This window comes from Carassius gibelio, chromosome B4, assembly GCF_023724105.1.
Source record: "Carassius gibelio isolate Cgi1373 ecotype wild population from Czech Republic chromosome B4, carGib1.2-hapl.c, whole genome shotgun sequence".
Classification (NCBI taxonomy): Eukaryota; Metazoa; Chordata; class Actinopteri; order Cypriniformes; family Cyprinidae; genus Carassius; species Carassius gibelio.
Genome location: NC_068399.1, coordinates 14,318,828 through 14,332,172, shown reverse-complemented (window position 1 = coordinate 14,332,172; position 13,345 = coordinate 14,318,828). Strand labels below are relative to the sequence as shown.

Sequence of the window (13,345 nt, the reverse complement as noted above, 5' to 3'; positions counted from 1 at the left end):
CGTTCACGATGCTGCTGACATGTTTTCTGGTGCACCAAATAACAAAGATAACATGTCAGCAGCATCGTATGTCAACTGTCACAGCAGTCACACTCACAACAGACCCAGAAGAGAAGACAATGCTGAATAAAGTCGTCATTTTTGTTATTTTTGGACCAAAATTTATTTTCGATGCTTCAACAAATTCCAACTGACCCTCTGATGTCACATGGACTACTTTGAAGATAGTATACCGTACATACATTTTCAACAGAGGGACAGAAAGCTAATTTTTGGCTGAACTAACCCTTTAGTAATAGGCATGCTAATAAGTGACTACTTAATATTGAGAATTGGTCCCTATACTAAAGTGTTACCTTTTATTTTTTTTTTTATAATCTGACCACTTAAAACACAATCATAAGCGTATGTCAGGAGACATTTTAGCATTCCAGATATTTAAAAATGCTGAGGGCACCCTCAATAACTAAAGTTATCACTCGGATTTGCATGGTTAATGGACTATTACACTGAATGTAAGCCTAATTGGGATCAAAACACAATTACAACCAACAACCGCAAGTGCGGCCTATTGAGTTATTTAAAAAAGGTATTGCAGGGTATCGCTCAGCATCCAAGCATGCTTTCTGTCTCGCATGGCTCTTTGTGTCTAACGGTGTAACTGTGCACGAGTCTGGTGCTTTCTCACCCGTGGAAAGAGATGGTGGGGTCCTTGTATGTGCTTAAGTACAGTACATAGTTTCATAATCAAGCAGTCGATGGGTTGCTTGAATGACAAGTCAACTAATCGGTCTTAAAGAGCCCTCTATAATTAGGCTAGATTCAGGATCGTCCAATCAGGGTCAAGACTTCTTTTAATCTTTTATTCAAAAAACAGAGCAGGAATGAAACGGAACAGAAGTCTCAAGACAAAAGTGAAATTATTTTTAACTTTAACAGCCTTAGTGCCCTAAATAAGTATTAGTTGAAATACTTTTATTAAGTATAGTTCAAATCTATTAACATATTTACTGACATATCGCTCAAGACTTAAGCTACTTATATACAAATTATAATCCAACTTACTTGGAGTACAACTTGTGTACAATGCATATTTGTTAATATTAAGCCTAAAATGTGTTTTAATATCACTATTGATGAGGATTGTATGATGAGTAATATTAGTCTTTAAATACAAGATATTTAAAGTGTGCAAGAAGTTTACTTGCAAGAGTCCCTCTTTAGTACATTTAAATATACTTAAGTGTATCTTTAGTTGGACTTCAGCACTATTTTCATACAACTAAAGTGCATTCAAGTACAAAATTAGTTGTTCAAATTTAGCATACTTTTAAGTAAACCAGTTTAGTATGCATGCCAAATACACTCAGTATATTTATTTTTCACTAGGGTGAGCAAAAGAGATTTCTTCGGTAGTGTAAATTAAATTAACCTCATATATGTGATTATATAACTAAATATATCTCTTATATGTAAAAACATTTTAAAGCACTGAATTAAGAGAATTATTTGCAAGCTTTCGCCTATTCTTTTATTCATATCTGTCAAACGCACCTGCCTGCAACCATTCAGGTGTGCAAAGTGTCTATCCCAAAATATAATTAAAGTCTGAGATATCTGCAAGCTGCAGTGTCTGATAGATGAGCTGATAGATAGAACAAAAATTACCACATTTGACTGGGGATTGTGACTCATCCCAAAATAAACCAGTTTTGTAGTGTGGCTGAAATTCTCCCACTAAAGATTCAGCAAAGCATTTCTGCTCACCCAGAACTCAGCAACTCTATTGCCTCCTCCTCCTCTTCCTCCTCTCATTTTTATGTCTCCTCTCTTTCTCACAAGAGTGCACTCTTCACACAGTATGAATCTAAATGAATGGTGTTTCAGTAACAGTGTCTGAAGAGCAACTGGCAAGTGTTGGCATGCAGGTCTGGCTAACTGCTGACTGTGTTTATCAAATCAAGACTTTTCTTATTTGATGGGTTTCATCTCACTGCTCATTAGATGACAGATTTTTTTTTTTTTATTATTAGTCTATCTTATATATAAATGTGTAATACAGAAAAACTTAAAGGGTAGGTGTTTTTTTAAAAAAATGAAAAAGTCAGACCTACCTTAGCTGTGGCACGTGCTTGATACTCTGGACAGCCATTCACTGTTATTGTTTCATGCATATATTGATAGACCTATTAAAATAAAGAGAACAAAAAATAATTTCTTTCAAAATGATGAAAAACATGGATAAATAGCAGGGAGGCATTCTACAATAGTAGGCATTACAAATTCAAGTCAGCCAGGTTTATTTGTAGAGCATGTTATAGACTGCAGATAAACTGGTGGTTCAATAGCATTTATGTAATTAAAAAGCAAAACAGTGCCCATTTGTTAGGAAATTGTTCAATATTTTACCTTGCACTAAGGTAAAAGCCCAAAACAAAGGTTGATTTAACATTCTGAAAACAAGAACATATGTTGCATTGGTGCTATAGTGGGCAATAGGGTAACGTCTCTCTAAAGTTACTTCTTCTATGGTCAGTTTTTTTTTTTGATTAGGTCAACAACTTGTCTTGGCAGAGAAAGCTACCTGAATGATAGCATTTGGTTTGAAGTCAATAGCAAAACCTTGGTAAAGTTTTGTTGGCAAAAGAAGGGCCACTGTCAGTATTTATGAAGTACTACTTACTCAGAGGTAACTTCTAAATCAGCTTTATATTTGTATAAGCAGTGAATTTCATGGAAACTTGCATCTTGATTTTCATCTATCCCTAAAACAAAATTCCTTATTGTGTGGATTCCTATTGAGATGACCGCATTAAGGTATATTAAAGGAATATTTAGCTCAGTTCAGTTTAAAATCTGTTCAATCAAGTCGACGATATCGCTGGAAATTAAGTTAAAAATAATAAGTTGAATAAATTAGAGAAATTCAGCATTATACAACTGTTCACCTATGAATCCTTTGCAGTGAATGGGTGCCGTCATAATGAGAGTCCAAACAGCTGATAAAAGCACCACAATAAACCACAAGTAATCCACACTTCAGTGAAGTGTGTTTGTAATAAACAAGTTCATCATTAAAGGAATAGTGCCCCCAAAATGTAAAGTTTTGCCATAATTTACTCACCCTCGTGTCATTCAAAACCTGTTTAAGTTTCTTTCTTATGTTGGACATAAACCAAACAGTGGTTGGTCCCCATTGACTTCCATAGTGGGGAAAGAAATACTATGGAAGTCAATGGAGATCCATCAACTGTCTGATTACCCACATTCTTCGAAATATCTTTTTTCAAAGTTGAATATAATATACAAACTCACACAGTTCTGATATATTTACGGTAGGAAATTTGTTAAATATCTTCATGGAACATGATCTTTACTTGATATTCTAATGATTTTTGGCATAAATGAAAAATCAATAATTTTGACCCATACAATGTAATGTTGGCTATTGCTACAAACATACCTGTGCTACTTAAGACAGGTTTTGTGCTCCAGGGTCACATATATATTCATATTAATATATTCAATATATTATAGAATAAAAAATAAAAAAAAGCTAAAGTGTCACTGGTCTACATGACCAAAAACGGTTTGTTCAAAATTTTGTCAAATTATTTTTAGATTTATGCTTTATTCAGATTCTACCTTTACCCTTTTTTTAATAGTTTGTAAAGAGAGCTTAATCCAGTTCTAGCCACAGACTCCTTTTTTTAAAATGCAACGTCTTTCATCACCGGTTCTATATTCTCACAAGCAGGTGCATGTACAGAGCCCATATCTGCATTCACACCACCCAGGGACAGGACTATTAGCTTGAGGTCCTTTGAGGATTTGAAGAACCTATGTTTATCTCATTAACCAGCGCTTCTGAAACGCAGCTGGTGCTACAGGAAGCTTCAGCTCTCTCTCGCGCTCTCCCCCATAAATAACAAGTTTCTCTTTAATCTGTCCTCCTGCACCTTGGGCAGAATCTTTAGCTGTTTTACTAACCTCCTACTGAGAGATTAGTGTGATAAAAAACCTTCTCTTTCTATGCCTGTTGCTCTGCCGATTGACTTTAAACCACTTACTTTAAGTCTTCTCAATAGACAGGAACTATCGGATGGCCTTTAGTAGAGCAGTCAAAAAAAAATTTAGAATATTCTTCGAATTTAAAATATAAATCCACAATTTTAGTTGTGTGTCAAGCAGTCTTATCAGTGAAACACAAGATGTGACGACGATGCAGGTGTCATTGCATTTTAATGCTTTTTTTAGCCTATCCAGCTGAACCCACTAAATGCAGCACTGCTCATTCAAAATAATGCGGAAAAAAGAGAACATCAATGCAGATTTTTTTTTTTTTTAAACAATTTTATTTTCAAAGATTTACTCTTGTCTTACAGATTAAGACAAGAGTTAAATTTTTCATTATGACACACATATATTGCCTATATATACCAAAAAAATAAAAAAAATAAAATAAATGAATAAATAAAAATAGTAATACGTAAATGAACACAACAATAACCTTAAAAATAAATACATATACTAAAACGAAAAAAAAAGAAGAAGAAAAAAAGAATACAGCAATAACATACTTGTCTATATACTTTCAATGTCCCAATGCAGAGTTGATGTTGTTTACACAAATGTTGCACTCGCAACTCGCACTAGAGCCAAATGTTTAGAAAGCCGTGAAAAATGAATGTAAGTTCAACTATGGTGGTTTTTCCCCATCCCGCTGCATCATGTTTTTAAGTGAAATAAGTACTCTTTGCGATTGGCAGCCCTAACCTTTAGAAACGGCTTGAAAAAAATGAATGAGGCTGTTAAGTGTCTACAATGAAAAAAATAGATTGTTACGAAGGAGAGGTGACAATCTAGATATAAAATGTTTCACACCGAAACTGCACCACAATATTTTTCTGCACGGCAGTGTTGTACAGCTTATATTTATCTTCGTTGTTATTTTATGTGTCTGACTTGTCATCTTTTTAAAAATACAGCATGTTTGGGAAGCCTCTTGAAGTTCTGCACCAAGTACAACAAAGTTAGCTCAGGTAAAGGAATGGTTCACCTAAAAATGAAAAACCTGTCATCATTAACTTCGATCTTGTATGACTTTCTTCATCATGGAACAACCAACTAGCATTTTATATGATAATCTAATAACGTTTTTCAATCATAATCATCAATAGTTACAGCCTTTTTTAGCTGCCTATTATGTTTAGTTGATTGGCAATGAAGAAACGTTAATTTGTTAATTAACCTTTAGTGACTGAACTTCAATAGATGTGTGGATGATCAATGCAACCAGACGGAACAAATCAACAGATTTAGGACCCAAGTAAATCTTTCAGAAGCCATACTTGTGTGCATGTGTGTGTCCCAGTGAATGGGGATTGGGTGTCTTGCAATTGCGCCTTGGAAATGCATGAATATCAATAAAGGTCAGGCTATTTCAGTGTGTAATTTATACGCTCTGTACAAAAACAGCTAGTGGTTGAAGTGCAAATCAGATTTATTTTAGTTTAGAACTAACTAATAAGCAAGGAAATTAAAGCTATAAAACAAAGCTTATACAGCCATGAGACAAAGAAAACATACTTTCTTTTTCTGATACGGTTTCTGATGCTGATTATCCAGCCGACTGTTGCTCATCAACATTTTATTTGTGGTAGCTAATTTGATATGTAAGGCAGGCAGCAAGGGTAATATATATATATATATATATATATATATATATATATAAAAAAAATATATATATATATATATATATATATATATATGGTCTAGGGCTGTAGCTATCGAATATTTTAGTAATAGAGTACTCTACCAAAAATCTATCGATTAATCGAGTAATCGGATAAAATTTGTTTTTGCTTAATTAAAGTGCAATATTAATTATGCAAGAGAAAATAAGACTCCTGTGTCTCTTAAAATGAACAACTAAGTTTCCTTTTTTAGATTTTTTATTTAATTTATTTTTTTAAATGCATAGAATGCAATGCATACATCAAAAATAAGCATTTAATTATTAGCCATTGTTTCTCTGTCTTTACTTGTACTGTGAACAATGACAATAAAGTTGACAGATGAATTAAGTACATTTAAGTGCCATTCAGTTGGGGTTTTAAATAAAGCATTTTCTGATATGCAGATTAAACACATAAAACATTAATATATCTTTTAATTATTTAAAATTTACTTACCTTTTTGGTAAACAAAGGGGATTTACTATAAAAAATAAAACATGGCAGAAATTTTGCGTGTTTAAAACTTAAAAAAAAATGTACGATTTTTTTTTTTTGTAGTAGGCTGACCAACAGTCTTTAATTGGACTTTTATTTTGACGGGTTGGCGTGCCTTTACAGTGTGATGTGACGCTAGTTTTACTCAACTCAAACGGTCAAATGCTCATGAAGTGACTGTCAGAGCAGTTCTGGAGATGTTGTACATGGGTTCACGTCTTATTTAGAGAGACAGCAGACGCTGAATTCACCGCGAGCTTCATGCGCGCTTCAGTGTGTTTAATGAATGAAGACGCGCTTCTGCTCCATTCATTAACAGAGACATGCAGAACATGCAGGATTCATATTTAAACAGACTATTCCGGCTTAATATTTACAGATATTAGTCCATATCGTGATTTGATGTAAGTGCAAAGAGCTATTTTTGATGAATTCATTCAAAATTTGGCAAATTCCTTGCCATTCCGCGTTAAACTGTAAATTCCATTTTTATGACTGGATTCCGCGATTCCCTCCGCGTTTTCTGCATCGCGGAAATCATAGGGCCCTAGTTGTGGTATGCCAGCTCTATCTTGCAATGGACACACGCCACGACGTTCTCTTTACGTTTGCCCGCACCCTCAAATCAAAACACTGCTGACTCCTTGCAGTATGCGACTTCAGACGCAGACGCAGAGTCTCCTTCCGCTTTGTGGGTGATGTAAATGCGTTGTCACATAAAAAAAAAAAATCATTGCCAAAGAACCTGATGTGAGATTTAAAATAAATTAAAAGAGGCTTCGAGGCAGAGGAATTTGCCTCGATCATTTTTTGTAATCGAGTTACTCGAGGAATCGTTTCAGCCCTAATATGGTCACACTTTATTTTAGGGTCCAATTCTCACTATCTAACCATTAACTACTTTTGCCTCAATTAACTCCTTGCATGCTGCTTATTAATAGTTTATAAGGTAGTTGTTAAGTTTAGGGTATTGGGTAGGATTATGGATGTCATGCATTATATGTACTTTATAAGCACTAATAAACAGCCAATATGTTAATAATAGACATGCTAATAAGCAACTACTTATTAGTGTGAATTGGACCCGATACTAAAGTGTTACTATATATATACTCTATATATATATATATATATATATATATATATATATATATATATATATATATATATATATATATATATATATATAAGTTTACAATATTGCACGATATTTTATTCTTTGGTAGAGTATAAAATACAAGTACATAGCAAATAAGGCTAAAATTAAAAGATACTTCGTTTTAGACAATATTTACATAAGCCCCCCCCCCAAAAAACACATCTGATGACAGAAAATGCACACTTACAGAACTATCTTTACTTGTGACGTTATTTTTGTCATTGGCCCACCAATTCTCATCATCACAATGCAAATAAAATCCAAATTGCATTGCTGAAATTGGAAATATTTATGATATATTACATTAAGTACCTCATACCCATGCTAGTATTTTTTTCTAATTAGGGCCGCGACTTTAACGCGTTAATTGAGATTAATTAATTACACAAAAAATAACGAGTTAACTAAGATTAATTAATTAGAGAAAATAAATTCCCGCATTTTTAATAACTTATTTTTGCACCGCGGAACGTTTCTCACTGGATGAGTTTCGGCGGACCGATTATACTGGAGGAGCACCAACTAGCGTTCGCATATCACCACCGCAGCACATCTACGAGCCTCAAATATCACCTCAACACAAAACATATAGCAGCTAGCGTGGAATTTACACTTTATGTTGAACTATGTATTATTTTGTTGGTGCAACAGTTTATGTTGAACTCTTTATTGTTTTGGCCAAGGTTATTGAGAGTTGGAATTAGTATGTTATGACCTCTGAAGCAACAGAGAGATGTTTTCTAATAGTCAGTGTTTCCAATGTTATATATATATATATATATATATATATATATATATATATATATATATATATATATATATATATATATATATATTCCTGAATTTCTGAAATGTACTATTTCTAAATTGTTTCTAAATATGCTATTGCAACACTTCATGGCAAAAATTGCACTGGTCTGCTAGACTTGGTTGAACAAAAATAAACTATTTTTTTGCTTAAGCTTATGTATTCAGTCATTATTCAATGGTATACTATAAATCCATGTGAAAAAAAAATTACTTCTCACTGTTCTTAGGTCAAATATTTATATGCGATTAAAATGCGATTAATTTCGATTAATTAATTACAAAGCCTCTAATTAATTAGATTATTTTTTTTAATCGAGTCCCGGCCCTAGTTCAAATTAATTTATGGTGATTTAAATAATAAAAATGTAATTTTTATGATTTGGATATCACTACATCATTGTGGTATATCCAAATCTACTGAATTGTCATGGAAATAATGTTCTTTGTGACATGTACAGTGCTGTTCTTTCAGTCTACCTACAGTCATCTCTCAGCTCAGTCCTTGTTTCTCTGTCTTCCTGTTTCTCATGTCTCGAGGGATCATGGTTTCATCTCAGCTCACTGGGTGTTCGCTTGGCTTTTATTAACCCACACGCACACACACACACACACACACACACACACACACACACACACACACACACACACACACAGGTGTATCACTCTGACTTCTCACTACTCTGGCCAATGGAAAAAGCCGCCCACAGGCCGCAGTGAGGTACTTTGTGTAACCATGGTGCCTTGTCTATAAAGAAAAATACGATTTTAGTTGTTCTCATTTGAAACCATGTTTTCTCTCCTCTCTGTTAAATCTTTCCATCTTTTCTCACGGCTGAGAGTCAGTCAAGCAGTTCAGTGAAGTCTGATTCACAGCAGAGCTTCTCATTTACAGATCCATCCCACCAAGCACAAAGAGCCTATTCCACATAAACACACACAATTAATAAGGACGGAGGCTGACATCTCTGACCCCGTAGCAGCGGTGTAGGCATTGATTGACTAAGCTCTCAGTTGATAATAGCTCTTTTGTTGTATTCTTCTGAGAGCTGCATTAGAAATCATACACATGTTTGTGGTGCTCTCTCTGACAGTCTGGACTGTGGGAAATCATTCTCACAACACAAAAACATCTGCATTCTCATAGCTGGAGGAGGTCATTGTAGGTCAGTCCAGTTGTTTAAAAAATGCATTACAGTAGCACAACATGATGCCACTAGAAAGAAGGATAATGTCTCATTTTCTCTTAGCAGTCGATTAGGACTGGGTCAAAATATTGGACTCACTTTGGTCTTGAATAGATAAAAAAAATTGTCCTAAAGAAATGTTCAAGGTTTAATTAAGTCTTATTGACAACTTTGATTGCCACAGAGAATAATTTAGATTTGCCCCTTAGATCAGGGGGCAGCAGGTGTACTAGAAATTTCTTCTAGAAATTTGGTGAGAAGTTCACTATTTTATATTGTATATTGTGTTTAAGAGTATAATTTGTACACAATTATCATTTTAAAATATTAAACTTTATGTATTATATAATTATTGTATTCAGTAAATGTTTTGACCACATTTTAAATGATTACGGTTTCATTTTCCATTATGCTTTCTAAGGACCTCTTCAGTTTAAGTGCATTTATTTTATTATATTGACAGCTGAAATATTTTAAACAAATAAAAAACAAATCTGCATAAATATTTATTGTGAAAAGTGAAGCGCATTACAGTGAAAGGGGAAATTATGTGTCAAAATGCATTTTTATATTGGTCTAATCAAAACATGGTTTCTGGTTTAAATCTCGTCTAAAAGCATGTAACTTAAAAATGGAAAGAAACAGTTTTGATTAGATATTTGCTGTGTTGATGTGCAGAACACAGACTGGCTAGCTTTACTGACTGCAGAAATGGGTCGTTTGAAGTTGTAAATGAGAATTGAATTCGGGCTTATATAGCTAACATTAAGGGTCAGATTTACTAAACCGGGCAAATTAGCATGAGAGCGCAATCTCATAAAAGCGCCAATGGGATATACTGTTCTGCGGGTGAAATAGAGTTGGCTCATTTCCATAATGACCACCACAATCTACCAAAAGCATTGCAGATGAGTACAGGGTCATAAAAAAATAGTGTCTTTAGTTGTCCTCGTTTTGGCAATGACTTGACATGGCTAAGTGAGCCTGATGACTCATCTGAACAGACCGGAGTGAGACCTCTTGTCATTAGGCACCATAGTTACTGATAGTCTTGATCTTGATGTGCTCCGTGTTTGTGGCAATTCATGTTTGAGAACATTGTCACAGCATGTTTTGTCATACTGACATTGTCCCTACCACTCAGAGCCTTGCTGTTGGCGCTGTAAATTGAGTCGACGTTGTGACATGCGAGTGTCCGTTCACACCCTTATTATGGGAATGTAAGAGACAGATTGCGCCATATGATACCTCGCGCATTTGCCAAACCATGAAATGAGCTCATAGGGCATCCATGCGCGGCTTGCTGAAACTCGGCCTGATGGATGCTGGCGTCCTACTAAATTATTTTACCACACTAATGTTCTCTTTGATTGATGAGAAACTTTGCTACAAAATAAAACTGTACTTAACGATTCATCTGTCGTGTCATCTGCTGTGTATCAACCTATAAGCTGAATCTCATATCCAGTCTGAGGCATGTCTCTACAGATGTTCCACGTCTGGTTTTGGCACATTTCCTCATGCATAGATATAGCCACATTAATCTCAGCCACAGACTGCACATAAGCAAACCGTTAATGGACCATCTGATGGATTTTACCCACAAAAAATTAGTTTTTTTTTATTTATTTTTTTTTTATATCACAGGCACCTATTTCAAAGGTTCATGGCATGAAAGAAAGTACAAAAAAATAAAAAAATATAAATATATTTAAAGATATTTATGTATATTAAATAACAACTTCGAACTAGAATCTAGAGCTTTCTATTATAAAAATGTAATAGAAAATTATACCACTCCTCAACTATGACAAAGCATAAAGAAACAAAATGCCTCTGGAGTAAGTATTAGAAAAATTCAGAGCCTACTTGCTACGTGGGCAATACTGTCTATTCTTTGCGATATTTACCACCCCTAATTGTGAGGTGAGGATATTTTATGTTTTTTCCTTTATTTTGCAAAGGATAATGGACAGGAAGCATAAAGGAGGGAACATAAAAACAAAACTAAAGACCTGTTCACAGGACAATACCAAAAACTATAAAGTTTTAATAATAATTCTTATTCTATGAGAATAGAGAAGTCCACACCATAACAATTAGGACATAGAGGAGGAATAAAGTTTTCATCACTTTCAGACATTTTGTTTTCCAGCTGATGAATGATGAAAACATTGACAGCCAATCAGAATCCCCCGACTTTAAAAGAGCTTCAGCATTCAAAAGCAGTAGACACACACTTATAATAAACAATGTGAACACTAATATACAGTAGGTACTGTTGTTACCTTTAGAGTTATCACTCTTTGTGTGAATTGGCCTACACCATGGTTTTTCACTTATGTTCGTCTTAAAATAAAAAAGCAAAATCAAGTATTATTTTCTCAATTCACCTGACATTAACAGTAGTGTCCAAAAATAAAATAAAATAAAACTGATGTCCTAAATAATTGTTTTGTGAGTATCTTTTTCGTTGTTTTTTTTATTTGTTGTTTAGCTAGTCACAAACCTCCCATACTGTTCAAAATAAACAAGCTCATAATTATATGTGCTCAGCTCACAAGTGACAGAAAGTGCCATACTAAAAGGCAGCATATAATCATCCTTTTAATAATTAATAAAATAAACAAATGTATTAACATAATGGGTTTCTTTTCTGCCCCAGTTCACACATACACTACTAAATGGGAAAAGGCATTTCTCCCAGGATAAAACTGTACCCTTCTCAGGCCAAACTACACAAATGTGTCTGTCTGTGAGATAAAGTAGTTGTTTACTAGTACGATTCCGGTGTTTGAGCATGGAAATGAATGGAGACATCTTTAAAGTGGTGAGAAAAAGTGGTTGCCCTGGTGCTGCATTTAAAACCGCAGTGGCCCAGGTCAGCCTCATTCTCTGAATAATTGCATTTCTGCAAGTTTACAGGAGGAGCAGAGTAAAACAGGCACCAGTCGCCACTATCTCTCCCTGACAGACACGCTCCTGTCATCGCACCCTCAATGCATGTCTGTCACGACCGTCAGACTCCAATGACACTGAGATTCCATCCCATAATTGATGATCCTCGGTCTATACTGTATCTACCACAGCCTCTGATGCTCAGATGCTTCATCTGCAATAAAATGCAAAAGTGGCTGCCTGTTTTTTTTTTTACTGTCCTTGAATCTGGAAGGACTTGCCCATTCATTTTCTCCATAGGCATTTTTTAAGAGTTCTAAGCATAATGAAGCAAACTAATTAGACTCAAGAATCACAACAATACAACAGTTGATGTGAAGAAATTATGAAAAGCAGAAAAAAGGAAAGTCTATACTTAACCCTCGAAGACAGAGACAGCCACCCATGGCTAAAAATAACTGCTGTTCTTTAATGTTTAGTAACTTTTGAACCGCTAAACCTATCTGAATGCTTTAAAAGTGACGTAAAGCGGAGATTCAGAGCTTCAGAGATGTCCTATTTCTCTCATTTGGATATTCAGAGGCACCGTAGTGTACGTGATTACGTAATCACATTTTGACAACATTGATTCGTCAGAAGAAACCAAAGCATTTCGTTCCTCTGAGCCAAACAGGAACAATTGTTGACGCTTAGTCCCACCCCCGTGCCCAGATTGGTTCAAACTGTCCCATATTCAACCAATAAACATAGGTTTTGGTCTTTTGAATTACCATTTAACATATTTCTTTGGAAATATTAACGAACACAAAGTAAAGTCTGTTGTGCGTGCATGAATACAAACACAAAATAACACATTTGCATGAGAAAACTCTGAAAAAGCAGAACAACAACAAAAAAAAAAACACACGACAGAGAACTTTGGCATAAAACAAATCAAAAACAAGGATGAAACAGTGGTAGATATCTGATGAAGCACTGGAAGCAATTTTGTTTTGTTTTGTTATTATATAACACTTTCCATTTTCTTTACTCCTTTAACATTTTGGACACATCTCTATTGT

The 13,345-nt window shown here is 34.6% G+C and overlaps 1 protein-coding gene across 3 annotated transcripts in view; it reads right to left on the bottom strand.

Moving 5' to 3' along the window:
- LOC127956772 (protein lin-7 homolog A) overlaps positions 1-13,345 on the bottom strand; it is a 50,244-nt gene that overhangs the window by 14,260 nt on the left and 22,639 nt on the right. For 2 of the 3 annotated variants that reach the window (XM_052554961.1, XM_052554959.1), the window contains exon 3: positions 2,115-2,186. The exons of the other annotated variant lie outside the window; for it this stretch is intronic. In XM_052554961.1, coding sequence (XP_052410921.1) covers positions 2,115-2,186 — 72 coding nt within the window. The remainder of the gene's footprint in view (positions 1-2,114; positions 2,187-13,345) is intronic. 3 annotated transcript variants of the gene reach the window in all.